At 35.2% G+C, this 16,982-nt stretch overlaps 1 protein-coding gene and 1 long non-coding RNA gene across 6 annotated transcripts; one reads left to right on the top strand and one right to left on the bottom strand.

Moving 5' to 3' along the window:
• On the bottom strand, positions 1-1,513 carry LOC130046964 (uncharacterized). Its single transcript, XR_008796041.1, has 2 exons — positions 887-1,513; positions 1-447 (listed from the first exon to the last, which is right to left on the bottom strand). It is a non-coding gene; the product is annotated as an uncharacterized LOC130046964 (long non-coding RNA).
• A 73-nt stretch (positions 1,514-1,586) lies between these two features.
• On the top strand, positions 1,587-16,773 carry LOC125646000 (uncharacterized). Of its 5 annotated transcripts, none has more exons than XM_056140834.1 (5): positions 1,971-2,109; positions 2,675-2,852; positions 10,776-10,908; positions 14,834-15,135; positions 15,256-16,773. In XM_056140834.1, the coding sequence occupies exons 2-5, from the start codon at positions 2,753-2,755 to the stop codon at positions 15,324-15,326; spliced, it is 606 nt and encodes a 201-aa protein (XP_055996809.1). In that variant the 5' UTR covers positions 1,971-2,109; positions 2,675-2,752; the 3' UTR covers positions 15,327-16,773. The 5 variants fall into 5 exon arrangements, with proteins under 5 accessions (XP_048728042.2, XP_055996809.1, XP_055996810.1 ...); XM_056140835.1 differs by having other exon boundaries at positions 2,020-2,170; XM_056140833.1 differs by lacking the exon at positions 1,971-2,109 and adding an exon at positions 2,317-2,460.
• Positions 16,774-16,982: the final 209 nt, after the last annotated feature.

Below are 16,982 nucleotides of genomic sequence, written 5' to 3'. Positions count from 1 at the left end.
AACATCTTATTGTCTTTATTGTCATTGAACAGCTTTGTGAAATGTAAACCATCATGCTTGAAGAGATTATTATACGTCAAACCATGCTCAGTTTTAATAATTCCATGCAGATATCACAAATGTTAAGTGGTTGGGAATCGAACATGGTCTAAATGTGTATATACAATATAAATGTATTTGCTTCTGCAAAATGAAGACTTTTCAACATGTTGATCTTCGAGAACAAGGCTCCTTCTAACGTGTGGCAGAACTTTAGATTCATTTGCGCGGTGCAATTCTCAAACACGTAAAGATTTTCGAGCTGGCTCTTCCGGCTTACTGATAGTTCCTTGCTCCACGTGCTCTTTTAGGTTTGTCAAAACCATGGTTTTATTAGGAGACATAAAATAGAACACACTTCATTCACTTGCAACTTTTAAGCTTAAGGAAGTCCGCTCCTGAATGGATCTGTAAGAAAAAAATGCATGTATTTAAGAAAGGGTCCAATCCTGAACCAAAATCGAACGTTTATCGTGGAAACGACCATAGTCCAATCCTGCACATTAGCAAATGTTCAAGTCAAGATATCTATTTAACCAAGGCAATTTCAGGGACAAATCGCATACATTGGTTCAAGTTTTCATTAAAAGGTATGTGCAGAGTCTATTTTACCTAAAGTATCTTTCTTAAAATGCATGAAAACATTATTAGAAACATCTTCGCCCGCTTCGAATTCTATCGAGGCAACATCGTCAACTTCGATCAATGAATTTAGAGTTGTACGTGTACATGAGTAAGAATTCCAACAACCAATGAACTTAATGATGCCTCCCTGGCCAGGAAGTGTTTTAAATTCATTAATTCGTCGTCTAATAAGTCGGTAAAATGAAGAGTTTTAAGAGCCTACCTTTGTTTGGAAATGCCGTCTGCCATCTTGTTTTGTCCAATCCTGCACACGATCATGACAGTGATCTTATGCGAAGTAAAAATATTACATAGAGTACATGATTTGTCTTGCTTTTTCGATGCAAAGAAAGTATGTTGTACCCTGATGATTGCTGATACTACTTGAAGGCAAGTTCTACTAATCATGGTATAAGAAAAACGCCCTATAGCCTACTAGCTTTCCAAGGGCGTATTATGTACCGTTGTCGGTACCCTTGTTACTTCTACCAGTAAGCAGCCACCGTCAAAATGATGGCTATTATGCCGCTGTTGGGTGTGCTCATGTTAATACAAATATATTGCTGAAGGTCTATTTACAGGCGAGTTTAAAAACAAATACAACCAGTAGCTCATTGACGGAGAAGGCTCGGAGCCATCACAGTAGAGGTGGTAAGGTATTCCACCTCTTAATGTGTGGTAGAATGATTCCTTCCTCACTGATGTTCGACATGATGGAATTTGTACTGCCATAATGTTGTTATTCCTGGATGTTCTTTCTTGGAGTTTTAGTTTCTCACTAATGTCGATAAAAAGAATATCTCAGAATATATGAACCCCATTTCTAGTTAATATAGATATGACATTTTCATGCATGTATTCTAATAGTTGTTTGATCATATTATTTTCTCCTTATGTAAACTAATGTGAAAACTCTGGGGGGGAACCGACAGGTAAAAAACGGGGCCAATAGCCGGGGCCGGGTTTTAGTTACTACATGTACCGTACTTCGTAGGGAGGGGCACATAAAGTAAAATGTGATGACATACTCCATATTTTAAAAAAAAATCGATTTTTGAAATCGTAAATATGCTCTCTATGAAGAAAATAATCATTACATGATATACTCTTGCAATATCATATTGGTTTAAAAATCTTTCTCTGTCCGTCATCAGCCACAAAAATTCGAGAATATCAACAATTTATGGATCGGTATACATCGATGTACTAGCTCGTTGTGACTCACTCAATCACCATTATATGTTGAGAGCTATCCTTATGGTGAAATTTCAAATTATTTTTAGACCTGAGTGCAGGGATATAAAATCCACAAACTTAAGTGTTTATATAAACGGGAAATTTATGAATCCTGGTACTCATTTTTGATACAGTCTAAAGATATGTTGTGTCGATGTTCTTCGAGAGTATGGAAAATTAATGTCAAAGTCACGAAGTATTCGCTTCGAGGTAGGGTATGGACCGTGATTTTCTGATCATATGCAGATAATTACAGAAATTTCTTTGAACAGTAAGCAAGTGCTCAAGAATTTAAGTATTTAATGTGAAATAAAATACCACAACGCACAAATGGAATATGCGGCTAATGTAAGATATTTTTCTTCTCGATTATTCCTTTGTGCAAAATATCAATCTTCGATAAAAAATAATTAGAATTCATCGAAATGTTTACAACTGTACACAAAGATCAGCATTTATTCTAGGAATATTACTACTATCAGACCTTGCTGCACAAATCTCCTCTGTGTTGTCTGAAAGCACTGACAGACTCGGTCGATTCTCGTCCTATGCCTTAGTGAGGTACAAGCGCTCATACTCATACACGGCAGAAAATCTAGAAAATGGCTCGTATTTTCACAAGTCCAGTGTATCGTGACATGAACTCTCCCCCGTTCTTCGTCCGGAATCCATGATTCGTTGACTCATGTTTAAACACTGATAAAAATATTTTATTTGCACTTGTTACAGGTGTTGCCTCGTGTCGTGTGTCATTTTAAATGCATATACATTGTAGGTGCTCGTGATGAAACGGTAGACGGTATTGTCGCAGTGTTTTTACATACCTCTAGTGGAGTATAATCCGGAAAACAGTATGAGAATATTATGTCGAGGATGTTCATTTCTGGATTGTCTACTTAAGACATATATGTTTTTAGAGATCATAATAGTTACCTGCCATGTGTCCGTAACAGGTAAGTTTTCATTTCAAATTCAGTGTTTTGATTCAATTATTTGTCCTTGGCGACTTCGTATTGCATAACACCTTTCAAATATCAAACCGTTCTTATTATTGTTTTGATACTCTGCGGCTTTGCAGTATGGGAAACGTGGAAATCGATATTTAAAACTCGATGGCATTACGAGAGAACAGCGCTTGACATGCACTCAAGCTCAGCAGTTTGACGATGAAAGTATAGAGATATTGTCTTCTGTAAAAACCCAGTTCTGCATTCGAAATGATAAGCTTCCAAAAAAATATATATAGATAGAAAGATGTACTCAATTATCTTGCACCAGATACATGAACTGAAGTAAAAGTAAACGCTTTGGCCGTCTTCTGTGTGTATTGCTGTATCAGCGATCTGTAGTGCTCCCTTACTTATATAATGAATAAACAATCTGAAAATGTTTGAACGCGTGGTTTATGTCTCGTTATGCAGTCATTTGGATCTCGACATTTTCCCCTCAAGTTAAAAACCAAAATGGAAGAACGACAATTACTAACGTGTGAACATAATTTAAGCTCAACAAACTGCGTTTTGTAAAAATAATAATAATAATAATAATTGATTTTTGCAAGCATAGTTCTTCGAAGATAATTTAAAAAAAAAAGATGGGTGTAAGTTTCGTAAGTCTGCTTATACCATGCCATTTATTTATTTTTTTCTTATTTTCTGGGTTTTTTCAGGATCAGACGTAAGTTGTCTTGTTATGTGATATAAATTGTTTACAATTGCTGAGCAAGCGAATTCATTATGGATTGTTTCCTCATATTTCACAAATAAATGTCTAGATTGTCAATCACGCCTCTTTTACTTAGGATAACAGTTTGTATATTGATAATTTTCAACAAAAACTGCATCAGACTCGTCTGATTTTTACACAGCCACTAGCATCTTTATTGGACATAATGATCCTTGTTTGTTACTAATGTAGTCTGAAAAGAAAAATCGAGAAAATTGTCGAAAATGAATTAACAAAGTTACGAAACTAATGTGGTAGGAAGTAAAAAACCTCCCCTTATTTTCTTTTGCTTATTCATGCTTTCAACCCATGGCCATATGAATCTCAGACTTCTATGCTAGAGTCGACTTCGCCTATCCCTAGGCAGAAATTGATAATGTGTTTAACAATCATGTATATTAATTGCAATTACATTCTGGTTATTAACATCAGTCGTTGAATCGATTTCCCCCAGACGATGACCTGTGATGAATTAGAAATCAAAATGCTGTCACATATGGAATAGTTGGCTTGTTTGTCAATATTGAATAATATTACAGCCGGAAAATCTTATTGCATATTTAACACGACTTTGAATAAAATTCAACCCACACAGGTTTGTTTGTTGTGGGGGCTTTTTAAGTAAGGTTTGTTTGTTTTTTAATACTTTTCCTAGAAAATCATAGGTGTTATTAACTACTTGCATCACAAGTGACTCTCACCTGGCTTCTGAGAAATTCAACTTTGAAAAAAAAAACTCGAGAAAGAAAACTTCCTGCGCGATTTTAACAAAATCTTTTGGGATTTTTCCCCGATAGAAATTCAAAAATCTGTCTTCCTTAGGAAACAAAATATCCCTACAGAAAAATTTAAAAGCTTGTACATGTATTGAGTTGTGTTATATATTTACTTGCATTTATTGAAGAAAATAGGGAAATTTTAAAATCTTTTTTTTTTTTTTAAAATAAAATAAAATAGTAGAATGATCTTGTTGACTTTTCCATGCGCATTCTAAACCGATTATGTAAGAGAATAATTATTTGAATTGTGGTAAGATTATCCCCTGAAGCTATGTGGAAAACGCCTACGATAATGCTCCTCTCCAATTACTCATTGATAAAGAAGAAAAAGGCATACCTTCGAGTAAAGATCATAGTTTTTATATATGCTGTCAGATTTAGTTTTGTTTACGTGAAGTAATATGACAAACCTGTTTCATGTATGTGTCTTATTCTAGGTATAAATGTATAATCTTACTCATAATAGATGCTATCATCTTGTAACCCGATATGCAGACTTCGCGGACATGTACAGCCTTCCTCTAAAATCGAAACAATGGTTAGTTTCAGACCCAATCACGTTTGTGGACCAAATATTCCCGGAAACAGCTTCTCCATTATTCGGTATAATTTCCGAGGCTTAGAACAATATCTTATCCCAACGGGCCTTTACATTTATAAAAAGTTTAGCTTAGATTTTTAATGAACTGCTTCTAAAATTGTAATGAAAAACAGTTTATAAAAGAGAAAATAGAACCCATACCGTTTCTGCTTTTTTGAGCAATGCAAATGTAATCATGAACTTATTCGTCAAAATACTCTTTATAACCAAACCAGAAACATGCCATCGATTGATATCGGAAAAACTTTAATATGTAAATCTATTTACTGGGCTATTATTGTAGATGGTTATGTTTGAGCCTTTGTCCGTTATAAAAGATATGAAACACCCAGAATCTAGGTTGACATCTATTTATATAGATATCAGAGGCGGCATTTTGACGCTGCCCGTGTGAGATTGTTCTATAAAGGTAGAGGCTAACAATAGCCTGGTTTGCTAACATGAAGTAAGGTTTATTTTACTGGTTCCAACTTCTCTCTAGTTTAGTTTCGCTTTTATTTCGTTTCTATTTATTTTGGTTTCGTTTCGGTAAATTCCGTATCATTTAGTTTCGTTTCGGTTGGTATCGCATATACCCCCCCCCCCCTCCCCGGAACACGACTTCGATGTATACCTAAAATCATACAAAAACAATGTTCCACACGTTTACTACATATTTTTGACAAGTTTACTGCTAATACATGTACCAGAACACACGTGCAAACATGAAAAGAACAATTCTCCACATATTCGACTAGTAAATATTTGGAATATCCTTCTATTTACTACGGCATTTCATGTGGTTTCCTCCCCCAACACATTATCATCGGATATATGCGAGGCTCGAATCAAACTAGAAAAGCTGTCAGGTGTATAAGACAAAATATCTGAAAGAAATACGGCATACTTTCTGATATAGAAAACCCACGTCCCGACAGTTAAGTATAAATACTTCTGAGCCGTACCTGATAATATCTGTAGTTTTTATGATAAATATTACATTTCATAAACTGTCAATTGATTTCTTTTTAAGATTGATGTGGTATATAATATTACACCTTAGCATCTCTTGTGGTACTTTAAAAGTTTCTCAATCCAATTACCTATCACCTATAAAGTAACTACGTTCACCGTGGTTTCATACCACTGAGATCGGTTTACGATGTACGGACTTGAGATCAAAGAGTGAAGAAGAGCGAATATAATGTGTGCTCACTATACTATTCGATAATCTGAGTGGAACTCTTCAGACAAATGTTTATTTAATGCCTCATAAGAATACAAATCTTTGTTACAAATCTACTGCAAGCACATTGTACTTTCAGCAGACAGTCATTTTAATGATTGTTTTAAGATGTTTAATAATTTTTTAAAGGTCTCTTCGAGGATCGTTGATAACATATCGGGCGGAAATATGCTAGGACCTTACTGGATTGACACGGTTGTTTGCGTATATATCAGACTTGCATATTTGATTGATTTTGGGTGGTTTTCGCTGAGTTGGCGATATTTTAGTCTTTACAAGACCACAAATAACGAAGTCGAGTTCCCTTTGATTATGGCTTTTCCTTTTCGATATCATTTTTGGAATGTACCAGCAATTGTTATTTCGTGTTATAAATTTTGTGATATAGAAGAAAATACCCACCTATGTGTTGTTTTAAGTCCTGCACTAGTTTCCCGAAAAGTTAAAGGGTTAAGTTTGACTTTATGGAATATGTATCGAGAACTATGATAGTACAACCTCGCATTGGGTCAAATGCTGTCTGACGTGTTTCATATCGATTGTTAAGCCGTTCTTGGCACACTGATTTTGACTGCGGATAACTCCGTTTGCCTGATCGGGATATGGGGCTCACGGCGGTTGTGACCGGTCAACAGGGGATGCTTACTCATCCTAGGCACCTGATCCCACCTCTGGTGTGTCCAGGGGTCCGTGTTTGCCCAACTATCTAATTTGTATTGCTTGTAGGAGTTATGAGATTGATCACTGTTCGTTATCTTCACCTTGCATTGGAAAGGAAGGGTACTGATCATCTCTGTACCTGGGCATTAAAGAACACGAAATGTCGATAGATATGAAAATCTTCTCAATAACGAATACCGAAAATACATCAGAAAGCTCTATCCATTAGACTGTAGTGTACTTTTAGCTGCTGTTTATAGTTTTGCTGAGAGACATGGATATGAAAATATTGATATTTTCAAAGCCTTTGTCTCTGCGTTTCATAAATTCAAACCGCTTTTTAATATACAGATTGCGGCTAAAATTTGTAAGGAGAAAAATGATAAAATGATATTGGCATTAATATGAAATAAATAAAGAAATCAAGAATTGATTCATCTATTTTGAAACCTGAAAATTTGATACAAACGACAAAACCATTAGTGTCTTTCATACAGATGAATAAGGCTATACAAAAAGCTCAAGAAAGTATTTTTCAGTAGTTAGAGTGGGGTATTATAGGTGTCAGTGAAAAAATACGATCAATGTTGTTTATGAGGTTAATACTATGTTTTAGCTACATTCACTTCGTCCTATAGGCTCGGTGAATATTGTACTTCAAAGTGTCAATAATTGTGTTAGTATGTGATTGAATAAACTAGGATATCGAAATCGACTACTAGAGCTTACGAAACGATGCTTGGTCGGTCACCTTTGTTTACAGTTAGAGTGCAAGACTCGGTCGAAAGTGATTGGAGATTCGACTTTTCATTGGGAAACCAAAAAATAAAAACCCATCGTATTGATTTAGAAATTCCTGATATTTTTGGTCCTATGTTGGAAAAATCAAATGTTATGTTTACCTCGAAAGCACGTAGAGGTGACTATTTTTTCTTGTGCGTTGGATCTCAGCCTTCAGAAAGCTCAAAACTATTCAATCATATAATAAAAGATTTCTCTATAGTCTTTTAAAGAATATTTCACAAACGTCTCTGCAACGAAATACATTTTGTTGATTAAACAGTCTATGCATTACAAAATGTTTTTCATTTGTCAGAAAAAAACAACACTTCGTTGGCTCAGTTAAAAATAATCTCAAGGTTAGACATGTTGTGGAATTGTGTGTTGGAGGTAGACCGTACGATGGGTTTAAATTGAATTTGTTGTTGAAAGAAAGAAACAAACTGAACATAAAACTCGTGTCTAATGATTGCATTGGTATGAAAATGTTTCTAGATGAGAATTTACGATACACGTATTTTATAAAGTAAAGTGGCCGATCGAAACCTTATTTACTATTTATTTAATTATCTATTCATCTGATTATTATGAAAGACCACATTGATCTTTCCAATGGCGGTTACTAGGGTCACACAGGCATCCGTTTCTTTGTCGGGCTACACTTGACAGGAAGTCAATGTTGTTCATTTAGAACGACAGACACTGACCCTTTTGACATTTACTTTCAGATAAAGTTGTTTGATTTTCGCCGAGGACACGATAAAACATAAGGAGACGTTTTTCCCTTTGACGAATGATTCAGGGTTTTGTTTGCTTTCATCCGTAAGATGTTTAATTTTCCATATATTTCAGGCCATTCAAACACAAATGGAAACAATTTATTTAAGTCATTTGTCTCCCTGACATCAATTATTAAAAGGAATTACCCAGTGCTTCCAAACATGACTTATAGATCCACCCGGTCAAAGTTCATGGCTGAACGAAAATTTAAATCAAGTCTAGAATAGATCATGTATAAACGATAGGGCCTATAATTAGACCACAAATCCCATCGATGATTGCAATTCGTTAAAAAAAAAAATATAAGAGCTAAATTATAACCCATTTACCACCCCTCCAGATACAATCGATACACGTGCTTCGACGTCTGGAATCGTAATTCCGCCGACTGTTGCCTGAGGGAAATTATCGTGGCAAGTTCAATACGGGTTCTTTCAGATCGTAATGGAATTCGTTGGTGTGGGAAGTAAGCTTTTATGTCGTGTGTCGCATGCTATTTACCTCAAGGGAAAGTGACCTGGTGTGGACCCAGTGACCCTTTGACCATCATTATAATCATGAACATTTATTTGTATAGTTATCAGTTTAAAGCAAAACTTGACAAAGAATGACAATTGAATACAATGTATGATAGCAGGCAATATGAATGATGAAAATACATTATAATCAATGATTGAATATTTTCCTTCACATCTTTTGAATAAAATGTTTCCTTCATAGATCAGTAATATCTTCTGTCTTTGGCTTACTTTGAATTGAATTAGCATGAATGTCACAAAATATATACAGTAAAATAATTCATTTTCATGCTCTCACATTACAATTACATACGTTTTGTACAGTAAAATAATTCATTTTCGTGCAAGTTTAATTTTCGTTTCTTTCGTTGTGTGTGTATACTCAAGAATTTAAATCGTCCACGAGAAACCGAACTCTAGTAGAGAATAACAGTCTTAAACCACAAAATTAAATTCCCAAGACCATGATTATTTTTTCTATATCACAAAACTACTAGTATGTGATTCTGAAATATATCTTTTCGCACCATGTATGATGTTTAGTTTGTTTAATTGACAAAAAAATCGTGAAGAGGGACAGACGTCGGTTTCACCCAAACGATGAATTTCCCCCCGGAAATCTCTGATGTAGATGCAATCTCTGCGCATGATTTTTAAGAGTTAAAAAATTTGAAAAAGAGTGCGGCGCACATGTCGTAAAATAGATTTATATCTGCAAGAGTTCATCTTGTTTGAAAATATTACAAAGGAATGGGTAGAGACAGATAAACGACTTTGAAAATGGAATGTATTTCTGATAGCAATGTCTATAGGCACACAAAAGTTTTATTGTTGGGTGAAAATGCATACGTAAAAGTAGTGTAAAGCGTATATAATGATTTAGTCCTAGCCTATTTGAAAGATCACATTATAGCACGAGAAAATCACGGAATTAGTGTATACTTGGCTGATAACTAAACTGTATAAACATCTGTAAATAGAGAATTACTAGATGTGTAAAAGAAATGGTATCCGTTACTTCGAAAGATAGTTCAAAACAATTATATCTTTATATATATATATATATATATATATATATATATATATATATATATATAAAAGCACTAAAGTTCCAACAACACCCGATACCTCAGAGTGTCGGATCCACAACATGGATACAAGGTCAAATACAAAAAATTATACAAAGCACTAAAATGACCAACGACACGAGATGTAGTTTTTGTTATTATTCTCTGTTGGTATTGGTCACATTATGTAATTCTTTTCGTTTGTCCTGAAGAAGGGACGGGTCGTCCCGAAAATTTGACAATCAGGTTGTTCGTGTCGTTCGTCATTTTAGTGCTTTGTATATATATATATATATATATATATATATATATATATATATGCACCAACGTGTCTCTGTATATAGCAAGAACAACATATCTCTACATGTGAAACAAGCGATATTTCTCTACGGTACATGTGAAACAAACGAGATATATCTATATGCTTCAAGAATAAATGTAACTCCATATGTGACAAGAGCTAAGTATCTCTACATGTGATACGAACGAGGTATTTCTACCTGTGACATAAACAAGACATTTCTAAATGTGATACATCGTACGAATGATATAGTTTTTACGCAAAAGAGGTACACGTTTTGAACTACAAGTCAACACTAAAAGATATTCTGTAAAATTGTTTAAACATGTATCTCGTACTGTATTTTAAAAATAGTAGTCAAAACTTCACAATCATTACCATATACATGTACTTTGCGAATTAATCTTGGGTTCACTGTGTTTTTACATTGATTATTGCAGATGCAAATGTCTGCACTGGAACCTGCGATGACAAGATATATGATATTCAAACTGGTTGCAAAGAATACGACGATAGGGTGACGAAATATGAAACAGAATTAGATTCTAGTCACAACAATACAAACTTATGTCGGTATGTATTGACGCATGCAATGTACCAATAAAGTAGAATTGTGATGTTATATTGCATAGTTAGGAGTTTGTAGTTTAACCTTTCAATGGAACCTATTGAGGTGTATGAATGTTTATAGATATAAAAAGTTGCCATTATTCAAGTCGTATGTATGGAAATACAGTGTCCCTCATATCTAAAGTTTGGCAATAACGGTATTTTATTTAAAGGGAAAGGGCGTCCATGTTGATTCCATGTCTAAATTAAAAAAAAAAAAAGAAGATAACTTCGCTCTCTCGTTCAACAATATTTAGGAAGACTTTTAAATTCATTCGAACGTCAAAGAAACCCAAATACCTGAGGGTGACTTGCTGCAAATGAAAGCTGATGAAAAAGTCTATCCTTCTATTCTGTGAGGAATACATTAAATGCATGTCAAGATTAACTCTTCAATGTTGCACATCCTACGTAGGATATGTCAAGATCTATACTAAATATTTTTTTTACCAGATTCAACCTACTGCATCGTAAAATTTTCTATACCAGTCGGTATCTTTTTACATTATATCTAGGTGTACTTCAATAGTTGTCCAAAGAATAATACGCTATATCTGAGAGACTAAGCAAGTCGTCATCAACTTTAGCTTCATCGTGTAAAGAACATTCTCGAACTGTAATGGACCTGAACCTTGCTCCGAGTTATGATTAGCCATTTCTAAAATAACTTTACCATGTTGATAACGATTGTAAACTGGTTAAATGTTTTGACGGGCAATTAAATTTTGGAATGCAGTTCGCAGTTCACTATTCGCAATTCAAAATTCTGTATGAATAGAAAAGGATGGGATTAGTGCTCAACTCCCACCACTGTGAAAAAATGGTGATGGTACTCTCTCTAGTTGTATAGATTCGCCCCAGCAATTTTTATTCATAATGCAGGGGTTCATGTTTGTCCAACTCCTAGTTTTGTTATGAGATTCATCACTCTTCCTTACATCTTCACCTTTTCATAACACTTAGTGAATAAACATCGAGTTTGGAAACTCAGAAGACCCTTACCTCGGGACCTGAAAGCATTCTCTCACCAGAGGGCGCGTTACGCTAGTGCGAGGAGCGCACGGAACTCTGGGTAGAGAATGGACCTGAAAGTTTGAGGGTAAGATGTTAGTGGTTGACTCCCGCCTCTGTGAAAAAAATGGTGATGGTACTCCCTCTGGTTGTTTGATTGTATATTGTTTATATGGTGACGTCTCCATATGAGATAGAATTCCCAAAAGGGACTCTTGGGAATTCTAACTCATATGGAGACGTCACCATTGCTGGTGAAGGGCTGCAATATTTAGGCCTATGCTTGGCGCTTACGGTTGAGCAGGGAGGGGTCTTTATCGTGCCACACCTGCTGTGACAGGGGACCTCGGTTTTTGCGGTCTCGTCCGAAGGACTGCCCCATTTAGTCGCCTCTTACAACAAGCAAGGGGTACTGCATCGTCGCAAACCACGCCTATTGTCTCCGTTTACACTACGTCAAATGCCGTGGGAGTATGGTTAAAAAAATCCTCGACTTCATGAATATATATGTTCAGTAGTCAACTAATCGGTGAGCTTCCACGATTTTTTTTATATTTTTTTTTTGGTGGGAAGAAAATCATTCGGAGGTCATTGCTTGCTCGCAGCGGAATAATCCGAGGAATGCTGATTGAGAACAAACTGGATACTTTTTAGCTGTTGTAACTAATGAACTCTTCTTTGTGGACTTCACCAGTGTATTACCATATAATATACGTAACCACGCCGCTCTCTTTAAGTAATTGTGTGATCAACTCTAGTCTTTCAGATTTCAATACATCCACTTTACCCCGAATTTCCTCATCAAGTTTGAGAATACGATTAAGTTTATCAACACAGAATTTACAAGCGTAATAATGTTAAAAAAATATATATTGGGAATTAGCGTAACCGTCCACTGTTGTTAATGCGAATTTCATTTAATAAATACTTATAAACTCTACTTGCTTCTGTAAACAGGGATCTGTGGCCTTTTTTGTCCATTATTACTTATAAACAAATACTGCATGTTTTAGTTTTGGGCGCAGCCATTAAAATATCGGAAATCTGTCATTGTGACTGTGATTGGTCAAAAAAAATATTGCGTCATTTCATGAATATTCATGAACATCGAGAGTTTCGCTGATCATGCAGCCACAGTTTGAGATAGGGTAGGTACTACCGGACTCAGTAGCCGTGGCTAACGACGATGGGGGTACTGAGGACGTATTCTTACCCGGATCCCCTCGGGAAACTATGTGTAATGTATATGCAAGGTGAAGATAACGAACAGTGATCAATCTCATAACTCCCACAAGCAATACAAAATAGATAGTTGGGCAAACACGGACCCCTGGACACACCAGAGGTGGGATCAGGTGCCTAGGAGGAGTAAGCATCCCCTGTTGCATTATGAATTAAACTTAATAGGACGGATCTCCACAACCAGAGAGAGAGAGAGAGAGAGTACCATCACTGTTGGTTTTTACAGTGGCGGAAGTTGATAGCTAATATCTTTTACCCTCAGAATTTCAGGCCCTGGGACAGGGGTTCTTCAATGTTTCCGTGCACAATGTTTATTCACTAAGTGTAATCACTATGAATAAAAATTGAAGGGGTGGATCTCCATAACTAGAGAGAGTACCATTACCAATTTTTCACAGTTGTGGGAGTTGATCATTAATATCCTACCATCAAAATTTTAGGTCCTGGAGTAGGGGGTCTTCTATATTTCCGAACCCGATGTGTATTCATTAAGGCCAATGCATTATGAATAAAAATTGGTGGAGCGAATCTCTATAACCAGAGAGAGTACCATTACCATTTTTAACTGTGGTGGGAGTTGACCACTAATATCTTGCCCTCAAAATTTCAGACCCCGGGGTAGATGGTTTTCTATGTTTACGAACTAGGGGCCCGTTTTACAAAATAACTTACGACAAAGTGGCCTGTCTTGAAATTGTATTCCACAATTATTATTAAATAAATTAATACATTTCTGATGCTTGATTTTCAACACTTTTTTTTTTTTACTATTTTGCATTGGAGTGAATGATCTGACATTAAACGATAAAATTCCAGTAAGTAAAGTTGGTTGTAAGTCGTAAGTTCTTTTGTAATACTATTCCCTGATGTTTATTCACTAAGTATAATGCATTATGAATAAACCATTGAGAGAGAGAGAGAGAGAGAGAGAGAGAGAGAGAGAGAGAGTGCCATCATCAAGTTTTCAAAGTGGTGGGAGTTGAACCCATCCTAAAATTCCAATCTGATGTTCTTTTATATGCATTTACAATTTTGAATGGAGAACTGCGTTCTAGAATGTAGTTCACTATTGAACTGCGTTCCAAAATCTAATTGCCTTTATGATGTCGCAAATGCCAGTTTTAATGTCAGAATCTCTAGCAGCGTCAAGATTGAGATTCACAGTTGATAATTTCGCAGTTGTTTCCGTGTGTAAAACAATTGTTAAGTTTTTCCTTTCCCCTTTGAAGCATTTGTTAGTCATTTTATGTTGATATTTTAAATGCAGGTTTTTTTCAATTGCGTTCCATTATAATAGTAGTAATTTATTTATTTATAGTGACATGTGTATATTCACAAACTTTATGTTAACAGACAGTGTAAAAGTAAATCAAACACCCGGCCCATCGGGCCTATATGCCACTTTAAACACAAAACTTAAATGCAGTACATAAAGAAGAAAAAAAGAAGAAGCACAGTGTTAAGAAATAAAGGGAAAACAAACATGAAAACACACATACATGTTGTAAGTAAATACCTGCAGTACATCAGTGTGTTTTATGAGATAATGGGAAAAGTGTAAAACCATATGTATGTAGACGTTGATACACATAATTTACATAATATCTAATATCATTCCTATCTTGTCTATTGACAGAAGCCTGGTTGACTTTCTCTTGTGTGTTGGGAATATTGCTCCGGTGTGCCTAGATAAAATTATAGAAGTAAAAAGCCCATACTTCCACAGTCCTCACGACTGTCATTTCAGTGACGAGGAATATTCTGAAATTCAGCGCTACAAATCTTGTAAACATCTCCATCAATCTACTACCGCCAGTAGTATAACTTACCCCACTCTACCTAGTCGGACCTATGAATCCAACGCGTCTTCGGTCACATTCCAAACTTCAAGACCAACTAACCAACAACACAAGGAGTCCAACTCTTCCAGGAATTTACGTAAGTTTTTAAAAAGACAATATCAAGTTTGATTTTTTAAAAAATCTAACATTGACAACAAAACACTGAGAATACAGTATGACGCTCAAAAGTCAACATATTTCTCCTTTTTTTTTGCAGATTTCAGTCATGAGACATTCGTGATTAGCGTACTCCTGTTTTTCGCAGCAGGCCTAGAGTATCAAAGTTGAGAAACCAAAACATGTCATAACATATGTTTATTACGTTATGTGTTTAACAAAGAGATGGATATGTTATATAACGTCTTTCAGATTGCCAAACCTTCGAAATGTGACTGATTGTTTAATTGCTAGTATAAATCCTTCTGTACAAATGTAAATACTAGTATATCAAAGTCCACATTACTTTTGCCATAAATGTTTTTATATTTCAGTATTATATCAGAGCATTTAGCTACATGTTTTAAAGACCGAGGTCTCAAATTGTCTTTCCTCGCTCCAGTGAAGTTTTATTAGTATGGGTCAGGCCTGGAGGTTATAAAGCGTTATCGTACTCATACTCAAACTGGTTTTGAGTACAACTCTGAGCAAGCTTCAATGCATACTCGAAAAATCTTGAGCATGTACTGCATTTGAGTGTGAAAATGATTTTTTATAAAAGTTCTATAACCTTCACTTCTGAGTATGAGTGCGATTTAGAGCACGGAGTTGGAGTTTGAAAACGTGCTCAAACAAGTTTTAACTTCCAGGCCAAATGTTTTGGAAGGATACCTACATGTATTTGATTGAGTGTAAAATTGTGTGTATGTTTCGTTGTTTTCATGTAGTACAATGCGTTTCCTGTATTTTTCTTGTTTTATGGTTTGTATCGGTTGTGAATTTCATCTTCCTGTAAATATCAAGTTGTTGATCTGCTAATTCTTACATTCCACTTTTTAAAAAAAGGTTTATATGGACAGTACGGTAAATATAGACAGTAGTAATGTTTTCCAGCCATGGATTTGTTTTGCTTCCGGTTTTTATTACAAAAGCTATTACACCGTGTTTCAAATGGGTTTTCAGTCTTTGAAAATCTCTGCGTTGAACACAATCAAAGAATAATGGCTTCATTTGTAACGCATGAAGCGACCATAGAGGCGTAATAATGTGATAAGGTTTTTAATATTCTTCTCGAATAGAAATTCTGACGTTTTGCTCCGTTGACATTTTCTACTTTAAGTGTCAATTTGCTCGGAAGACGCCTTCTTTGAAATAATTAAGACTTAGATTAACCAAGAGTTTTTGTTGATAAATTGGATAAAAAAGAAAAGAAATTAGAACTGTTTAATGGCCGACGCCGTCGCTTATCTAATACTATTGTATGTATGCTTAGATAAGTCATTTATATTGTTGAGACAATCACTTTTTGATTTGTGATATATTTGTTTATCGTTATGTGGCAGCTTCGATATGAAACACCAATGAATATATTATATATGAAAGCTTACATGTATATGAATAAATTCATACGATATTTTGTAAATCCTGATTTGAGTGATCTGCTGTTGGGTGCGATGGCTGACAGGGTACTAGAATATTTGTGAGATATTTGTGTTCGGATGAAAGTTTTGAGAATATGTGCTTTGTGAATATGTTCTATTTAAAATTTTGTTCCATAAATAAAAGGTGCTTTATTTTTCTAGCGATTTACTGATTTCATTCTATTTAGACAATTGACAAATTATGCGTCACGCTTGCCGATGCATTCGCTTGCTTCTGATGTCAAAAACAGATGTGAAGTCACTTAACCCTTAAGCGCACAGTGACGCCTTTTAAGTGCCAAAGGGATTAAATTGGTGGCGTTTTGTAAAATATCTGAAATATAATGAAACGAATTATAATTTCAAT

This window comes from Ostrea edulis, chromosome 6 (assembly GCF_947568905.1).
Source record: "Ostrea edulis chromosome 6, xbOstEdul1.1, whole genome shotgun sequence".
NCBI classification, from domain to species: domain Eukaryota; kingdom Metazoa; phylum Mollusca; class Bivalvia; order Ostreida; family Ostreidae; genus Ostrea; species Ostrea edulis.
This window is presented reverse-complemented; position numbering and strand designations above follow the sequence as displayed.